The 20,576-nt window shown below is 45.8% G+C and overlaps 1 protein-coding gene across 1 annotated transcript; it reads left to right on the top strand.

Moving 5' to 3' along the window:
* The first annotated feature begins 668 nt into the window (after positions 1-668).
* On the top strand, positions 669-17,056 carry KIAA2013 (KIAA2013 ortholog). The gene is made up of 3 exons (XM_040326092.1): positions 669-2,365; positions 10,238-11,091; positions 16,988-17,056. Exons 1-3 carry the CDS (start codon positions 1,414-1,416, stop codon positions 17,003-17,005), a joined length of 1,824 nt encoding a protein of 607 aa, XP_040182026.1. The 5' UTR covers positions 669-1,413; the 3' UTR covers positions 17,006-17,056.
* Positions 17,057-20,576: the final 3,520 nt, after the last annotated feature.

Genomic DNA, 20,576 nt, shown 5'->3' with positions numbered 1-20,576 from the left:
GCACAAGTACATCTCTCCCGTCACATGACTGAACCACGCCTCTCTCCCGTCCGCTCGTGACTCGGTCACATGACGTGAAATGACAGGTGACACGAGGAAAAGATCTCGCGAGAGTTGACTGTACGAGAAGGTTGTTGAGCTGACACTTCCGTGTTGTGAGGAAAGAGAGAGAGATCGGGGCTGTGAGCGGAGGACGGGGTGTGAGGGAAGGAGAGCGGATATCTGACCGGAGAGGGACTGAGTGGGGGGGGGTCACCTGAGGACAGAACTGAGGGTCAGTGGGGTTGTGTGGGTGAAGAGGGCTCAGTGAGGACGCTTGGTGAGGTTGTGTCAGTGTGTGGTTAGACCCTCGAAAGAGAAGGTCCCGACACAATTTGCCCCCCGGAATAATAGTGGGTGGGCAGATGTGCTGAGTGGAGTTTGCTCATTATCCACAGGGAAGGGCTGGGTGCATTCTCCCCCTGAATAATTGTAAGTGGAGTCCAGAAGGGTTGAGTTGGGGGTCTCGTTGGGTTGAGTTGGGGGTCTCGTTGGGTTGAGTTGGGGGTCTCGTTGGTTTGAGTTGGGGGTCTCGTTGGTTTGAGTTGGGGGTCTCGTTGGTTTGAGTTGGGGGTCTCGTTGGTTTGAGTTGGGGGGTCTCGTTGGGTTGAGTTGGGGGGTCTCGTTGGGTTGAGTTGGGGGGTCTCGTTGGGTTGAGTTGGGGGGTCTCGTTGGGTTGAGTTGGGCCGCCAGTTTAGAATAAAAGTGAGTAAAGAACCCCGGTATAAAGGAAGGTGAGGCTTCTGGGGGAGATCATAATACAGAAGTAAGGGCTCTGCTCACCATTGTATGTGTAGATGAGGAAGCTCTGACTAGTGGGAAGATCGGAGCGAGGTTTGCCCAGACTTGAAAAGGAATAGATAGGTGATCGTGGTCTGAGTAAGAGGTAGGTGTACGAGGAAGATCCAAGTTGGGTTCTATAATAGGTGAGGCAGTCTCAGAGTAAGGTCAGAGGGCAAGGTGACTGAACTAGAGGTGGGCCCATGCTCAGGGTGGAGGAATAAGTCGGGTTTAAGCTCCTGTAAATTGTGACATTGACGCTAGGAATCTTGCTGACCTGATTTCAGTTTACGAGTTTAGAATCTGCTCAGACAGGTCAGGGCAGATCCGGGCGAGTGACTTGCTTCAGGGTAGTTCAGTTTAAATGTTTGTATCCATCATAAAGACCAGACAGGCGTGCAGGTGACCTACTTGTTACAATGTGCAGCGGGTTATAGAGGACGATGTTGTGTTTGGTTGGTAGGATGTGCAGCCTGTCCTCCCAACAATGACATAGTGTGACGGGAAGAGGTGTCTTCTGCCTCTCGGAATTGACTTCCTGCACCAGTTTGAATTTTTTTTTCTCACAAGCTGTCCAAGAAATCAGCATCCTCGATGTGGCTGCAGCAGAGGCTTAAGGGACTCCCAGGGCTGCTGTCCAGCAGTTGGGCTCGCAGGGTCCTCGCAGTCTTGGGGTTCCTTTTCATCATCTACTGGTATATGTCCTCGGGACCGATGTACAGATTTTGGTCCTCGGGTCAGCCTCGCGGTGCTCCTGGAGCTTGCCTTCAGACACAGACTAAGCAATGGAAAGCACTTGCAGAGAAAGGAGATGTGATGATAGTTGCACATCCCAATGAAGAAGCCAAATTGCAGGGCCCAGCCGCGGTTGGCAATGGACATATTGTTGTTGATGTTGGAAAAAATTCCTTATGGGTATCCTCCTCATCTGTATCTTTTCACTTGACGGACTATCCCCTGTTGACTTTTGTAAAGCATTCAGGTACTTCGTCAGAAGTCCACGCCACTGCCGTTTTCCTTAGAGAGGGTTTGATACGGACGGTTCGTTGCATGCAGATTGAGAAGTCAGACTCCGCCAGGGACTGTGTTTCTGTCCGGGAGGACTACTTTGCCCACAGAAGCCGACCTCACGTGTATGTTCAGAGGATCCATATCAACAACCCCAGTGACAGAGTTGTGGCTTTTGATATCGCTACTCAGAAGCCACTTGCTGGGGCCAAATTTTCCAGCAGTGTCGAGAAGGTCCAAGATCGACAATTCTTCCTTGCCTCTGGGCGGGTCTCGTTGGAAGATGGAAAAAGTATGCTGGTGGTGGTTGCCACCAAAAAGGTGGTCAGCAGGGTGCAAGTCAGCCCTAAATCTGAGTTTGATGAGACGTTTGTGTCTGTTATTTACACATCCGATCCAATTGATTCTGGAAAACTGGAAGAGACTTTTAGCAAGTTACGGGAGGCTGCCAAGAAAGAGATGGTGGAAGTGATGCGGATGAGGGTGGAGGACTTGTTTAATGAGCATCAGCAGATATGGTCTGATTTGTTTGTCTCAGGTAATTAAGGATATAATTATATATAAAGCTCAGGGGTTTGTTTCCGCTCTGCTGTCTTTGTCCCAGGCAGATTTCCCTTTTTTTTTTTTTTTTTCTAAGGCCCCGTACACACGTCCGAGAAACTCGACGAGCAAAACTCATCGTTTTGCTCGTCGAGTTCCTTGTGAAGCCGCCGAGGATCTCGGTGAGCCAAGTTTCCTCATTGACTAACGAGGAAATAGAGAACATGTTCTTTATTTGGCCCGACGAGATCCTCGTCGGTTTCCTCGGCCAAAAGTGTACACACGCCCGGGTTTCTCGGCAGAATACGGCTCCCATCGAGTTTCTGGCTGAATTCTGCCGAGAAACTCGGTCGTGTGTACGGGGCCTCAGAGACACAGCAAGCCACTTGCTGGGGCCAAATTTTCCAGCAGTTTTGCAAAGGTTCAAGAATGGCAATTTTTGCTGTCCTCTGAACGAGCCAAGGGCCTTGATGGAAGTGGTGGTTTGAAATCTTTACGAAGTGAGGGGCATTCCCCTGTAATGGTTCTTCACACCGGCCTACATGCAAACAACATCTACTGCAATTGAATCTTCTTAATGCATGTTTTAAATGACAGTGGTTGATTCCCCACCAGAGAATGCTTGGTGAAAGTCGCATTCACTGCTTTATAAATATTCCCCTTGTGTGGTACAGAAGCGACTCAAGGTGATCTCTCCCCAACAGAGAAACAAACAGCCAGAGTCCAAGGAGTCTCTGATCCTTCACTACTTTTTCCAGAACCTAAAGAAGTCCCATTTAGCTTTGAAAAATTAAATGCTGGCCTGTGGATTTATTTAGAAATGATTTGCTTTGTTCTTCAAAGAAATGCTGAACAATTGGGGGAGATTTACTTAAGCTGGAGCACTCCGAATCTGGTGCAGCTGTGCACGGTAGTCAATTAGCTTCTGACGTCAAATTGTTCAATTAAAGGAACACTAAAGGCAGAATTATTTATTTATTTTTTAAATAACAAACATGTTATACTTACCTCCACTGTGCAGCTAGTTTTGCACAGAGTGGCCCCGAATCCGGTCTTCTTGGGTCCCTCGGCAGCTGTCTCGGCTCCTCCTCGCAAAAGCTTTCCACCTTCATGCGAGCTCCCTCGCATAGTGGAAAGCTTTTGCGAGCGCACTCCCCGTGATACAGCGGCGGCCATAGCCGCCGACTGTATCACTCGGCCCCGCCCCCCGGCGCGCCGCGTCATCCGCTGTGATTGACAGCAGCGCCAGCCAATGGCTGCGCTACTATCAATCTGCCCAGCCTAGCCAATCAACGGCCAGGCTGGGAACCGAACAGGATGACAAGCACGCGCCCAGGACTTTCGAACGGTGAGGTAAGTAAAATGGGGGGGCTCGGGGGGGGCGGTGCTGTCAGATGTTTTTTTTACCTTAATGCATAGGAGGCATTAAGGTAAAAAACTTTTACCTTTACAACCCCTTTAAGCTTTGACAATAAAACCTGGAAGCTGACTGGTTTCTATGCAGAGCTGAACCAGATTTTGCACTCTTCAGTTTTAGTAAATCTCCCTCAATCTAGTACAGGGATATGCAATTTACGGACCTCCAGCTGTTGCAAAACGACAAGTCCCATCATGCCTCTGGCGCTGGGTGTCCATGCTTGTGGCTGTCAGTCTTGCTGTGCCTTATGTAGTTCTGCAACAGCTTAAAGGTCTGCTTATTGCATATCCCTGGGATAGTAGGTTCCTTCCCTACCAGAAGGCCAATTTGTGGGTGTTTCTGATATTGAGTGCTGATGTCATTGACTCATGTCAGTTTAGTAATGGAGAAACAGAGGAGAGCATGGGCACTCCTCTTCCCCCTGCAAAATTCTTTAATGTGGAGCTGAAGAAGAGCTCTCTTGTTTGCGCACAAAGACAGGGCTGGTCTTGAGCAAATGCTTGGTGCCTAGGACCAGCACTGTCAATGAGCACAAATTATTTAATTCTGATCCTATTGCACCAACTGAAGTTGGTGCAATAGAATGAACCCTGTGCCATTGGAGCAGGATTAGGAAAAACATTATTGGTGATACTTCTGCTTTAAGTAGAATGCCAGCTTTGCTATGACTATAATTAGTTGGTTTGGGACAGGCTGGCCAACATCAACTATTTATTTTACATAACTATGCGTCCGCTGTGTGCCCTGTAATATATCTTGTAGCTTTAGCTACATACAGTATGCAGTACTGTGCTCCGTAGTACATAGTGACGTGCTGTCTGCTGTCGGTGTTCCGTCAGATTTCGTAACGGAAGTGACGCTCCGTCACGGCCATCTTGGTACACCCCGCACTCGGCCACACTAAGCCTACACTCTGAAGTCGCCAAGCGGACATCTTTTTACACACACTGAAATCTTGCATTTCACACCTATTTTTACCACTATAGTGAAATGCAGTATTTAGAAAACTATGACACTGTTTTGATGTTGAATTTTAAAAGCAGCGGCAATCTTGCTGATCTGACATGTTTGCTAATCTGACAGAACACCTCTGATTTAAAAATTCAACTTCAAAACAGTGTTAGACTTCTAAATACTGTATTTCACAATATAAGCTCAGTATAGTGTAAAAATAAGTGTGAGATGCAAGATTCCGGTGGGTGTAAAAAGATGTCCACTTGGTGATTTCAGACTGTAGGCTTAATGCGGCTGAGTGCAGGGTGTACCAAGATGGCCGTGACAGAACGTCCCTTCCATTACAAGGTTTGACGGGTCATCTAATCTGATGGAACACCGGAGCTAAACGGAGTTGGGCTAAAAGCTTCTCTGCTACTCAGGAGAAGCCTTGTGTTCACCAGTGAATACAAGGCTTCATATATGATCCAAGGTGGAGAGCAGGATGGATGATGTCATGATTTTCACCTCGGACAATCAGGGGAAGCCTTGTATTCATTTTGATTTAAAGTGGAGGTTCACCCAAAAAATCTATTTTTAACATTAGATTGAGGCTAATTGTGGGAAGCACAATCGGGTGTTTTTTTTTTTTTTTTTTTTTTTAAATCAATGCAGTACGTACCGTTTTAGAGATAGATGTTCTCCGTGGCTTCCGGGTATTGTCTTCGGGACTGGGCGTTCCTATTTGATTGACAGCCTTTCGATGGTCGCATACAGCGCGTCACCGAACGTCGGTGCCTGCGCACCGACGTTCGGCTACTTTCGGAAACTCGTGATGCGATGTATGCGACGGTCGGAAGGCTGTCAATCAAATAGGAACGCCCAGTCCCGCAGCCCATACCCGGAAGCCGCGGAGTACATCTATCTCTAAAACGGTACGTAATGCATTGATTTAAAAAAACACCCGATTGTGCTTCCCACAGTTAGCCTCAATCTAATGTTAAAAATAGATTTTTTGGGTGAACCTCCACTTTAAGGACTAAAAATTTATAAAAACAGCGCCACAGAAAAATGAGTGCCAATAGAACAGACCACTGCCACCCTGACTTTGATATATGAAATAAAGTGCTGAATGATTAAATTAGTGGTGCTGGTCTGTACCTACCTACAGTGCTACTATAATTATCACCCAAGAATAATTCTTGGGGGGTAATTATAGTAGCATAGAAGGTGGGTACAATCTAGCGCCACTTATTTAATCATTCAGCAAAATACAAGGGCTCCCTGAAATGGCAGAGACACATTCAGGCCGCCGGCATTACAGTCCCATCATACTTCTACTACAGTATATATACAGGGCACACCACAGCCACATACTTATGTAAAGGAAATGGTTTGGGGTAAAGTAATAGTAAAGCTGAAATTCTACTAGCTAAAAAAAATGTCATTATCAAACTCTGGTGCATTTCTGTAGTGCTTGTGTCTCCAGTAGGGATCGAGCGATTTATCGGGAAGGCCGATTATCGGCGGTTGATATCAGCATTTTCGAAAAAATCTGTATCGGTCTCAAACTAGACCGATATTGCATCAAGGGGTTTTACCGTTTTTAGAGCGGACGGTTGGCTTTATTGTAATAACAACCGATGCAGCTCAGCAGCTGCTTGGCTGTTATTACAAGCAACGGGAAGGGACGTTTGCCGATCGCCCGGCCTCTCCCATCCCATCGGGAGGCTCGAGCAACCAGCTGGCCGAAGACCCAAACAAAGCCAATGCTTGGGTCTCGGATCCTGTACTCCGGAAGCGGTGTCATGACATCACTTCCTGGAGTACTGGCATATTAAAGGCGCTTGTTTTAAAAAATAAAGTATTCAAAAATGCAGATCCTGATGTTTTGAATACTTTGAAGTGCAAAGGGGGCGTTTGGGGTCTTGGACCCCCAATCTCTTCATAAAGAGTACCTGTCACTGCCTATTACTGTCACAAGAGAGGTTTACATTTTTTTGTGACAACAATAACTATGATTAAAAATGTAAAATGACAGTGTAAAATCTTTTTTTTTTTTTTTTTTTTTTTAAATGTATAAAAAATCAGCAGGAGAGGTGACCAAAATATCGATATCGGTCGATCCCTAGTCTCCAGGGCCACATTGTAAATGTCTCTGTCCTGGAGGACATATATTCAGCTACCTTTTTCTGTTCAACATTGAATTCCTGGTTTCTTTTGGCAACCAAAGGGTTATGTGAATGTGCTCAGAGACTGCGAACCATAAAGGCTTTGTTTGCACTTGTGTTTGTGGAGTGGTGAAAGCTCACAATTTTTACTGCTTCCCCTTATGCTGCTAAGTAAGCAAAGTGGGGAATACATATCCCGCAATTCTTTGCATCGTGCTGCAGCAAAAATTATCCCCCCCCACCAATTATTACTGCCCTCTGAACACAACTGATTCAACTGAATGGGGAGTGTCCCTTAACCACATACAATGTGTAGGGTATAAGGGGATAAAATAGGCTGCCTGTCAAATGCCCTCTGAAAAGCATTCTGAATGCAAATTGTTTTTCAGAGAGCAACGCCAATATAAGTGTAATTTTTTTGTCATTGTATTGGGTCATTTTGTAGGAGGTTTGTTTGAGTCTTTCTCAGTAGCAAGGCAGGCAGATTCTGGGACAGAGCTGGCGATCGTTTGTTTTGCGAAGGAAGGTCATGCTGGACTGATGACGAGAACAACTTGCAGTACAGTCTGTTTCCGCAAACGTGTTAAAATCTGTCTGTTGTGTATACAGTATACTGACCGCAGCACCATGGGGTATATTTATTAAACAGAGAATCTGACCTTTTATCAAACATTTACTACAGGAATCTTCCTGGTGCATGTGTTTTTAAATGATTAAAGTGGTTGTAAACCCTGTTACACCACTTTTACCTACAGGTAAGCATATAAAAACGTTTACCTGTAAGTACTGGAAATATCTCAAACCTGCACGGTTTAGGAGATATTTACCATATACCAGGGTTTGACAAATTTGCTTGGAATCTAGGAGCCAGCTAAAACAAGTTAGGAGCCAGAAAACGCGCCCGTCCCACCGATCTTGCGCGCAGAAGCGAACACATACCTGAGTAGCGCCCGCATATGTAAACGGTATTCAAACCACACATGTGAGGTATCGCTGCGATCGTTAGATTGAGAGCAATCATTCTAGCCCTAGACCTCCTCTGTAACTCAAAACATGCAACCTGTAGAATTTTTTAAACATTGCCTATTCCACGAGCGGACACAATTTTGAAGCGTGACATGTTGGGTATCAATTTACTTGGCGTAACATTATCTTTCGCAATATAAAAAAAAAAAAAATTGGGATAAGTTTACTGTTGTCTTATTTTTTAATAAAAAAAAAAGTGTATTTTTTCCCAAAAAAAGTGCGCTTGTAAGACCGCTGTGCAAATACAGTGTGACAGAAAGTATTGCAACAAACGCCATTTTATTCTCTAGGGTGTTAGAATTAAAAAAAAAAAAAAAATATATATATATATATATATATATATATATATATATATGTATGTATGTGTGTTTGGGGGTTCTTATTAAAGGGAAGGAGATGGCAGTGAAAACAGTGAAGAAAACACATTAGAACTGCTGTTTTACTTGTAATGCCAACAGCCACCACCAGATGGCGTGAGGTCACAGAAGTAAGCTTGGGCCTTCACAAGTCTGCAAAGTCGCGGCCTCAATTACCGGCCGTCGTCCCGCCGCAATCGCGTGGTGGAGACACAGGATCCTGTGTCTCCGTGCACCCCCGCCACAGCCGGTAATTGAGGGCGCGGCTTTGTGGCCTTGCAGGCCACAAAGCCGCGGCCTCAATTGCCGGCAGGCGCCAGGTCACAATTGTCGCAATTGCGACCGGGCGCCCGGATATTGTCGAGCCCTGCCATATACGCTTTTGCCGACATCAGCGCACATGCACTAAAGATGGGGCACGATCGTGCCGTGACCAGTGGCTCCTGGGCGCATGCGATTTCAGGCAGTCACAGAGCCGAAGTCCATTGCCCTAGAAGAAAGGAGTGAAGATGGATGCGGGGACATTGCGGGCTTCAAGTGACACATAATGGGCTAGTATGCTATGCATGTATGATGCTAGCCCATTATGCTTTTACTTTGCAGGGTAAAGAAGAGGAAGTAAAACCCATTAGGGTTTACTTCTTTTCAAGTGATTGATTCAACACCAGTTAGTACTTGATGAAAGTCACACTCGCTGCTTTAGAAATCTGATCTGCCCCGTGTGGATGGTTTTTCATTGTTTTTGAGTGCTGCTCCAAGAATAAAATTAGGAAAAGTAGAGCACCATATTGGAGTGTCTAACATATGGTCCCGCTGTCTCCTTACTGACTGTGATTGACAGCAGCATGAGCCAATGGCTCGCGCTGTTCTGTCCAGTGAGGAGAGGGAGAGCTGAGAACGCTGCTTCTCTTGAGCACAGCCCTGTATTTAGATGGGGCTCAGGTAAGTATAATGGGGTGCTGTGGGTTGCACTACACACAGAAGGTTTTTTCCTTAATCCAGAGAATGCATTGAGAAAAACGTCTACCTTTTAGAGCCACTTTCATTGTGCTGAATTCTCTAAGGCACAGGTGTCAAACTCGAGGCCCGCGGGCCGAATCTGGCCCCCCAGGCCATTTCATGTGGCCCTCGCACCTCTCCTGCAGATGCAGGAGAGCTCCAGCCCTCCTCTAGTCCTCCTCCAGACCCTCACTTTCTTCTTTCAAGTAATGCATCCAGTTTCTTCCCAGCAGCAGCATAAGGAAAGGGGGTACACTGTGATGTAAGGGAGAGTGGAGGCCTCAACCTCTGATGGTGGGGGGGCTCTTGCCATCTAATATATGGGGAGGGGATGCGCTGGACATCTAATCTTACACTTACAACTGGCCCTTTTGAGGGCAATCATGCTGATGCGGCCCACAATGAAATTGAGTTTGACACCCCTGCTCCAAGGCCACGTACACATGGTCGATCCAAACCGATGAGAATGGTCCGACGGACCGCTTTCATCGGTTCACCGCTGAAGTGGCCTGATGGTCTGATATGCGTACACACCATCAGTTCAAAATCCGATCGGGTCAGAAAGCGGTGACGTAAAACACACGACGTGCTGAAAAAAACGAAGTTCAATGCTTCAAAGCATGCGTCGACTTGATTCTGAGCATGCGCAGGTTTTGAACCGATGCTTTTGTGTACTCGCCATCGGTTTGGACCGATCGGTCAGCGGTCCATCGGTTCGATTTTAAAGCAAGCTTTAAAATTTTGGTCCGAAGGACCGTACACACGTTCGGTTTGGACCGATGAAACTGAACTTCGGTCCATTCTCATCGGTTTTGACCGACCGTGTGTATGCGGCCTAAGGCATCTCTTCTGTTCTCGCTTGTTTGTCCAGCACTATAGCAAAGTAAATTGTGGCAACGTTCGGTGTAAATAAAGGAATGTTGGTGTTTTACGTTATATTTCTTAATGTTATCTATTGCTCTTCCTAGGAATTGAGATGAGAAAGATCAAAGATGCTCACACTCCTACCAGTGACACCATCAACATCACTCTTTACTACATGCTGTCCTGCTCCTTAGCGCCTCTTGTGGACCCTCTTATAAACAATGAAGAACGTGAAAAGATGGAACTGACACTAAATTATGCCGACCACTGTTTTAGCGGTCACGCCAGCATGCATGCCGAGAATCTTTGGCCGAGCAAATTTGGGGGGATCGCCCAGCTTCTCCAGCTCTGGGACCTTTGGAAACTGACCTTACAAAAAAGAGGGTGCAAAAGCCTCGTGGTGGCTGGTGCCCACGGGCTCATGCAGGGGATGATGCTTAGCTTTGGTGGTCTACAATTCACAGAAAACCACCTACAGTTCCAGTCCGACCCGCATGTCCTTCACAACAGCTATGCCCTCAGAGGAATTCATTACAACAAAGACCTCATCAATCTCGCTGTCCTGCTTGATCTGGATGAAAAGCCATTCCTTCACGTGTCGGTGAAGTTCCAGGATAAGCTGGTGAAACTTTATGCCTGTGAGGCCGGGTGTTTAAATGAGCCGGTGGAGCTGACATCGGAGATCAAAGGGCATATATTTCCCGTCCTGGTGACTCAGCCATTGACACCATTGCTGTATATCTCCACTGAACTGACGCATCTGCAGGATTTGAGGCACACCTTGCATCTGAAGGAGATCTTGGCCCACGAGGAGCACATGGCCAAGCAGTATCCAGGGCTTCCCTTCCTCTTCTGGTTCAGCGTGGCCTCTCTGATCACACTCTTCCATCTCTTCTTGTTTAAGCTGATCTACAATGAGTACTGCGGCCCCGGGGCTAAGCCCCTCTTCCGGAGTAAGGTATAAAACCCACTGCCGCCGCCGCCGCGTAGGTCAGAGCTTGTTCTGTCTGCTGGCTTGTGCTTAGCTTGAGATACTCAATAAGTAGCTAAGGAAACCTGCTTGGTGTTTGCTTGTGGTGACGGGTTCTCTCTCCTCTCTTTCCATTGATGAAAAGCCTTGAGAGCTACAGAACTTTTTGTTTTGCTAAAAGACATTATTTTTACAAGTTCTTCCGGCATGATGATTTAATAAGTTCATGCTATAAAATTTTGTAAAGAAATGAAGTCAAGATATATATATTTTTTTTGGTATGTTTTAGTGTTTCTGAATTGGTAGTCTCCAAACTACGGCCCTCCAGTTCAGGAACTACAATTCCCATCATGCCTGGTCATGTCTGTGAGTTTTACAATGCCTCATGGGATGTGTAGTTCTGCAACAGCTGGAGGGCCGTAGTTTGGAGATCCTTGGGTTAGGGCACTGAAATGGGGTCATTTTGAGAGGGAAGAGCCAAAAAGCTAAAGGGGGGCCTCAATGACCAATCTGCACTGAACTGATTAGCTAAAGGCGATTGGTTCCTTGACACTGGGACAGAAACTGAACATTGGCTTCTCGGTGTGCAGGCCCATCTGAATACAGCCATGGGTGACGAGAATCTGTTCATGACTTTTGGAATATTTGCTAAACTAAATTATTCTAATTCAAAACTGAGAATGGAGGAAAGATTTCAGGCAGTGTGTTTTTGTTTTTTAGTGTGCCAACAATATTTACCAATATGCAGGAAAAATAATAGAGCTTTGATCATATAAGGATTTTGTTGCTCGCTTTAACAGCAGTGACATCTTAAACCTCATACCCACGATCGGATTTTCTGCGGACAAAGCGTATGACTTTTGTCCGAAGGGCGTTGGTCGTGAACTTGTCTTGCGTACAAACGGTAAAGAATTCTCGGGCAACAAACACAAAATGATGTGTTTTTTTAGCGCCACCCTTTAGGCAGCTTCTGCTAATGTTGTGTTATGGTGAGCATTGCTTCTGAGCATGCGTGTTTGTACACGATCGGAAAATCCGACAACACACAATTGTTGGCTGACAATTTTTAAAGCGTGCTATCCCACGTTTGTTGGCAGAAAATCCGACAACAATTGTCCGATGGAGCGTACAAACGGTCAGATTTTCTGACAACAGCCTGCCATCACACAATTCCTGTTGGATAATCTGATCGTGTGTATGAGGCTTTACACCATAAGTTTACTGAACATACATATTACAAAGATTTTATAGGACATGGAGTCATTTCTTTATAACACAGGTTTCAAACTCAATTTCATTGTGTGCCGCATTAGCATTATGATTGCTCTCAAAAGGGCCTTTTGTATCTGTAAGATTAGATGTCCAGCGCATCCCCCTCCCCTTACATTGGATGTGCAGCGCATCCCCTCCCCTTACATTGGATGTCCAGCGCATCCCCCTCCCCTTTACATTGGATGTCCAGCACATCCCCTCCCCTTACATTAGATGTTCAGCGCATCCCCTCCCCTTTACATTGGATGTGCAGCGCATCCCCTCCCCTTACATTGGATGTCCAGCGCATCCCCTCCCCTTTACATTGGATGTCCCAGCGCATCCCCTCCCCTTTACATTGGATGTCCCAGCGCATCCCCTCCCCTTTACATTGGATGTCCCAGCGCATCCCCTCCCCTTTACATTGGATGTGCAGCGCATCCCCTCCCCTTTACATTGGATGTGCAGCGCATCCCCTCCCCTTTACATTGGATGTGCAGCGCATCCCCTCCCCTTTACATTGGATGTGCAGCGCATCCCCTCCCCTTTACATTGGATGTGCAGCGCATCCCCTCCCCTTTACATTGGATGTCCAGCGCCACCCCTCCATCAGAAGTTGTCTCCCACTCTCCCTTACATCAGTGTACCCCCCTTTCCTTATGCTGCTGCTGGGAAGAAGCTGGATGCATTGCTTGAAAGCAGAAAGTAAGGATCTGGAGGAGGGCTGGAGTTCTTCTTCAGCTGCAGGAGAGGTGCAAGGGCCACATGAAATGGCCTGGAGGGTTTCAGCACAAATTTTGGGCTGCATTCGGACCTAAAATGGACCAAAAGACACCCAGGACTCCAGTGCAAATTGCACCGGAGCCGCTGTGGAGATATGTGAGCCGGCTCCATAGAGAGAAATCTGCATCCAAGTCGCACTAGTATGAACCCAGCCTTAGAAAAATCACCCCCCGGGTGCTGTGTGTAGTCTAGATCTGTGCAGTAATCCAGTGTAAGACTGTGACTCTGTAATATACTCGCCTCTCTGGCAGCCCAGGACTCCCTTTTTTTTTTTTTAAAGTGGAGGTTCACCCGTACATGACACTATTTCCCCCTAGATTCCTGCTCGTTTTGTCTAGGGGAATCGGCTAGTTGTTTTAAAATATGAGCTGTACTTACCGTTTACGAGATGCATCCTCTCCGTCGCTTCCGGGTATGGGCTGCGGGAATGGGCGTTCCTATTTTGATTGACAGTCTTCCGAGAAGCTTCCGACGGTCGCATCCATCGCGTCACGATTTTCCGAAAGAAGCCGAACGTCGGTGCGCAGGCGCAGTATAGAGCCGCACCGACGTTCGGCTTCTTTCGGCTACTAGTGACGCGATGGATGCGACCGTCGGAAGCCTTTCGGAAGACTGTCAATCAAGAAGGAACGCCCGCTCCTGAAGACCCATACCCGGAAGCGACGGAGAAGATGCATCTCGAAAACGGTAAGTACGGCTCATATTTTAAAACAACTAGCCGATTCCCCTTTACAAAACGAGCAGGAATCGAAGGGGGAAATAGAAAAAAAAAACATCATTGGGTGAACTCCCGCTTTAAGTGCTGCAGCCTTCATCAAACATGTCAACATGGTTGCCTGTGTCCTACATCTGCAGAAAGCCGCACTAAGATGACCACAGCCCCCGAATTTACCACTGATATAGGAAGGTGGCTACATTTCTTTGATGTGGTCTGGCTACAATTTACTACCTTTTCCTGCTTTGAAAAATTACTATAGCGGCATCTTTGCAATGACCATAATTACTGTTCTTGTCAGGCTCTGCTTTTCTCTGGAAACTTTTTTTTCAGTGTGTTTGCGGTTTCCCCTAATTTTCTCATTTTCTTCAATAAATTTGCAGTGGAAGGTTTAGATTTGCTTATTTATAATTGTATATATTCTTTTAATTAGTTTTGTGTATTCTTTATATTTAAAGGGAACCGGTCATGCTTACATTGCCTGTCTGTATCTGACACTTCAGCTTGCGTGTCAGAGGTCACCTGAAGACTGGGAATTAAAGGATAAGTTCCCCCTTGGGAACATGTCACATGTTCCACCCGCTTTTAGGGAGGAACTTGTAGCCCGATTCTCACCCCACACACACCTCTGTGACAGCAGTACCCCTGTAGTCTCCCTCCTCCACCCCTGGTAGAGAGTACATGCTGGTGTCTAATTACATAACCTTGTATTTTTTACATTCATCAGCGTTGGTTAGTACCAGATTTGCAGACTCAAAAGCTGAGAAACTTTGTGTGAGGTCCACCAGACAAGAGGACAGCAACAGACTTCAGATCTCTGATTCCTGCCTCTCCACATGTAGTGTCGGGCTCTGAAAATGGAAATAGATCATGAAGGCAAATATAAGTCTTAAGGTGGTTGTAAAGCTTTGTGTTTTTTCACCTTCATGCATCCTATGCATGAAGGTGAAAAAACACTTTGCACTCTCGGGCCCCCCAGTCCCTCCCGTTTTATTTACCTGAGCCATGAAATTCCATGTGTTCGATCCCGCGATGGTTTCCCCCAGCTTGAGGCTGCTCTTCATTGGGGATTGATGGCAGCCCAGCCATTAGCTCCCGCTGCTGTCAATCAAATTGATGACGAGGCGCGCCGGGGGAGGCGGGGCCGAGTGATACACTTGCCGGCTATGGCCACAGTATTACGGTATTACACAGGAGCGTGCCCGCAAGCTAACCCCCTTGGGAGAGCGCGGGGAGGAGAGACAGCCACTGAGGGACCCCAGAAGACGAGGACCAGGGCCACTCTGTGCAAAACTAACTGCACAGTGGAGGTAAGTATAGTATGTATGTTTAAATCTTTTTTTTTAAACCCTTACAACCCCGAGTTAGACTGTACGGCCAAACGTGTGGACACCTGACCGTCACACCTCCTATGGGCTTGTTGGACATCCCATTCCAAATCCATGTCCGTTACTAATAGTTGGTCCTCCTTTTGCACCTATAACAGCCTCTACTCTTCTGGAAAGGCTTTCCCAAAGTTTTTGGACCGTGTCTGTGAGAATTTGTGCCCATTTGGCAGATACTGATGGTGGAAGAGGAGGACCTAGCTCATAATGGGTATTCCAGTTGATATCAAAGGTATTTAGTAGGGTTGAGTAGAGGACACTCAAATTCCTCCACACCAAACTGGTCAAACCAGAGCTGGAAGGGTCTTCCCCAAACTGTTACCACTAGGGGGGAACGGGGGCACAATAGTCCAAAATGTTTTTCTGCGCTGTATTAGCTGTATCCTTCATTGGGAGGGGTGACGCCATATTTTTGGCCATAGTGTAGAATAGATCATCTTGGTGGAGGTTCACCCTAAAAACGATTTTTTTACATTAAAAGTACAATAGTAAGGACATTTTCATTTTGGCAGGGTTTTTTTTTTTTTTGCTCTGTTCTTACCTTTATATCCGGATTTTGTCCAGGGCTTCCGTGTTCTGACGACTCCGGGACTGGGCGTTCCTATCCCAGCCTCAGGGTTCCGTGGACTGCGGAACTAGGCGTTCCTATCCTTCCGTTCGATGATTGTTGTCTTGTGAAACAGGTGACCTGTCGCACAACGCGCATCACCAGATGTCCGGAAGCTAAGAGTCGGCACTATACGGCGCACTCGCAGCTCTGCTCTTTCCCAACGTCTGGTGATGCGTGTTTGTGCGACAGGTCACCTGTTTCACAAGACTTCAATCATCGAACGGAAGGATAGGAACGCCCAGTCATGCAGTCATCGGAACCGGGAAGCCCTGGACAACATCAGGATATAAAGGTATGTACCGAGAAAAAAAATGCCGAAATGTAATTACCTTAGTATGTTGGCTCTGCTAGATGCAATTTAAAAAAATTTTTTTGGGGTGAACCCCCGCTTTAAGGCTTTTAGATAGTAATTTTAAGAAAACTGTCACCCTACATATCAATCTCGCTCGTTACCTCCCTGTGGAACCATAATATATCTGTTTTTTTGCATACAAGTGACTTGACTCTATGGGCACTGGGAAAATAAACTATTAGTTTTATATGACACATCTGTCCCTGAGAGCCACCACTTGAGGAGTATGTGTGGGTTAATGCACAGTGGGAGGATGAAGATAGGAGGGTTGATGTGCAGGATACGGGAGGTGAAGGCAATAATGTACAGGTCACTACAGAGACGGGGTGCGGATAAGATGTTCTAGGGGGGAGGTTGAGAGGTGAAAGGATTAAAAAAAGAGAAAACTTAATAAATTTAATTTTGAAGTACATATATATCAGCTACTGACCTTTTATTCATTCAATCTTCCTTTCATCACTTTCTGATTTAGCCGTGTTTACATTTATGCTGTAGTTGGCCATCACAGGTATAGAGCCATATTCATTGGCTCTGTACATTTTGCCTGTGATCTGAGCTAATGACCGCTCAATCGCTTGCATGCGCCTATAGTAACTGGTTTAGAAATAAACATACACTGCTTTGCTGTTTATGAATGTATGTCCGTAGGAAAGTGATTGAAGTATATTTTTTTGGTCCAAACACAATCAGCAGTTCCAGCTATAGAAATATATATATATTTTAAGTATAGATCTGCATAGTAAAAAATCACAGCTGATAAATAACAAAATATCTTATTGGTTGAACAGGAAAATGACACTGTATGAGCAAAAAAAAATAAAAAATATCGGTCATATGAAAACCACCCTATGCAACTGGAAAAGTGATGGACTGCCACTGGAAGCTGTGGTTTGGGTGGAGACTGGACGTTAAACTGACAGAATTCTTATAACCAAAGTACCTGACTTGAGCACAGAGCAGTGCTGGTGTGAGTTATTCTTTGTTATGTATTGTCAAGATTTTAAATATATGAAAATCAGCACCAGGTTTTTACACTGACCAATCGCCAGAGGCAGCCAGTTTGCAACCAAAACCGCCATTCATGAGAACGAAGATATTGAGGAATCCTTATTTTCAACTTACAGGTAGCCAGGGACTTCTTTGTTCTCCTGGCAAGAATTAAAGTAGAAGTAAACCCAAATTGAATAGCATTTTGTTTAATAAAGCACAATCTCTCATAGAGCACTGCCATATGTTTTTTTCCCATCCCAGTGCTACTGATCGCCTGCAACCTCTTTCAGCCGCTTATTACATGCACCCGCTCCAGCATCATCTACACAACATTGCATTAGACTGGCATCCTGACAGTGGCAACGGTAGGCCAATTAGTGACCAATTAGTGTCAGTTTATAATCTCCACCACGGGTGCATGTGATCGGGTGACAGCTGAGGCGTTACCTCAAAACAGGAAGTGTCTAAACAAGGTCCTTCAGGGCAGGATCACCAGGGATCATTTAATTAAAGCTACAGATTTTAAGAAGATTAAAGACCACTTTAGTAATGACATTGACATGTTAAAGTGGATGTAAACCCAACATATTTTTTTTTTTTTTTTTTTTGATGTCACAATGTAGAGTATAAGATTTCCTATCATCTGTGCCCAGTCTTGCCACACAGTTAATCCAGCTCTGAGCAATCCTCTTTTATTGTTTAGTGAAAATTAACAGACTTCCAGATAAAATCCTGTCTAAATAAAAAGTCCTTTCCTCTCTCCTTGCTTTGAGTGACAGGTTATTTACATATCTAGCTTGGAAATGTTTATCATATGTTATGTTTATCATAATATGAGGTGATCCACAGTTCATTGTATATTACCAGGATGTGTTATGTGGGGGAGGGGTGGATTTCTCACTTTTTATACTGTGGATCACCTCAAATGATGATAAACATGTCCAAGCTAGATATGTAAATAACCTGTTGCTCAAAGCAAGGAGAGAGGAAAGGACTTTTTATTTAGACAGGGTTTTATCTGGAAGTCTGTTAATTTTCACTGAACAATAAAAGAGGATTGCTCAGAGCTGGATTAACTCTGTGTGGCAAGACTGGACACAGATGATAGGAAATCTTTTACTCTACATTGTGGCATCAAAAAAAAAAAAAAAAGCTTTAAGTGTTTGAAGCTTTTTTTAAAAAAATAAACTGCCAGCCGCTCTATTAGAGGCTTTGTATAGCACATTGTGTAAATCCTTTCTGAAAACGAGCCTTCTAAATGGGTATTTAGAGCTGTCTTCAGACTGGTGACGTGATTCGCGGGCGCTTTTCAGCTCCGATACATGGCTACTGCAGGAGGGACCGTGATCTCCCTCTGACATCAGCCGGGGAGATCACGTGGCCACTCGGCTCCTTCCACAGAAGCCCAGTCTTGGAGCTGTAAAGCGGCCATGAGTCACGTGACCGGCCTGAAGACGGCTCTAAATAGCTATTTACGCTGCTTGTTTTTAGAAAGGATTTACAGTTCTCACAGGCAGTGACAGTTCTCCTTTTTTTTTTTTTTTTTTTTTTAATAATAGTGGTGGGAAAGAGCAGAAGCAGAGGGGGCGCTGACAGGCAGGAAGGAGGGGGGGGGAGGAGAGCAGGGCAGCATATGATGGAGGGATGCACTTTGACCATGGTGATCAGGGCTGAGTAGCCCTGGTTATTGTGGTCAGTTTTGAGAGGGGCATACAGGAAGTGGCAGGTTCAGGGAGTTTTTTTTTTTTACAGTTTAGAGGGGGGCAGATTACACAGCACAAGCACTGCGCTGTTTAATCTGCTTTAAAGGACCAGGAGCTGTATTTTTATTTATTTATTTTTGGTTAACAAACACTTTTAATGAGATTTTAGTGCTTGGGTTATAGGGATATCTCTTGACAGTAGCAATGTTAAGCCCCCATGTCTTTTGTTAGAAGCAGTGTGCCTAACCTTTATCAACTGATTACAATTGGGGAGAAGTCCAAGAGCCAAGAGTGGGGAGATATCTAGGCATCAGTGGGCAGTCCCTTGTCTCTTGAAGATGGCAAAAACAAAGAGGTTGTCTTGTTCTATAAAGATGCCCCAACTAGTTTAGGTGGTTGAACATGTGAAACATTACCCTTCAGCATAACCAATAAACGATTAAAAGCCAGCAACTACAAATACTGCAGCTGCTGACTTTTTTAATATTAGGACACTTACCTGTTCTGGAGTCCAGCGCCGTCCGCAGCAGAGGACGAGCGATCATTTGTCACTCTGCTGCCCCCCCCACCGCGCCATCCTCTGTGAGGGAACCAGGAAGTGAAGTGCTCTGGCTTCACTGCCCGGTTTCCTACGGCGCATGCGCGAGTTGCGCTACGCCTGCCGATTGGCTCCTGCTGTGTACTGGGAGCAGAGTGTTCCCAGAACACAATGGGGGGGGGAGGTGATGTCATGCCCGCAGTCTGCCCGAGACTGTGTGGCCGGAAGTGGATGCAAATACTTGTCTTTAGACAGGTATCTGCACCCCCCCCTCCCCCCTGAAAGGTGTCAAATGTGACACCGGAGGGGGGGAGGGTTCCGATCAGCGGGAGTTCCACTTTAGGGTGGAGCTCCGCTTTAACGCTATGCCAGGTCTCCCTTTAAAAGAGACATCCATGGATGGTTGAGCATGCAAACAATCCAACTACAAAATGAGATCTTCAGCAGATTTGCACATAGACATGCATGCGCAAAAACCTTTCATGTGTATACCTTTTGAAAGAAAGTAAGAATTGGCTCAGTTGGACACTTCCAACCCTGACTTATCTCAAGGAACCCAAGAGGGTTTTCTAAACCATGTGGTACACCTTCCCTTCTGAGATCATGGGTAAGGACTGCATGATTCTACCCATCGCCATGACATTGTTGGTATGAACCATGGCTCAATCCGGCCCCCACACTGCTATTTTTATTTATTTATTATAGGTACTTGTATAGCACCACCATTTTTGCAGTGCTTTACATATACAGTGGAACCTCGGATTTCGCAATACAAGCAGTTATTTTTTTTAGAGTCCTGACTCTGTTTGCCAGTTTTGTATCGCAAAACAAGCAGGGTTCAAGCCTCTGCAGTGGGCAGTACCACATTTGTCCAGAGGTGCGGGGGGAGCCATTCTGAAATACTCCATTTCCGAATGCAGCTGAAAGGTCTCGGAGTATTTCTGAGTCTCTCCGGCGCCCCCTCATCTCTGGCAACATGCGATATTGCATGCCATAGCAGTTAATGTGGAACAAATTATTTTCGTTTCCATTGACTTCTATGGGGAAACTCGCTTTGATATGCGAGTGCTTTGGATTACAAGCATTTGCATGCCATAGAACAGTGTTTCTCAACTCCAGTCCTTAAGGCTTTCCATTATTTTGCAC

Source organism: Rana temporaria, chromosome 10 (assembly GCF_905171775.1).
Source record: "Rana temporaria chromosome 10, aRanTem1.1, whole genome shotgun sequence".
Lineage (NCBI taxonomy): Eukaryota > Metazoa > Chordata > Amphibia > Anura > Ranidae > Rana > Rana temporaria.
This window is presented reverse-complemented; position numbering and strand designations above follow the sequence as displayed.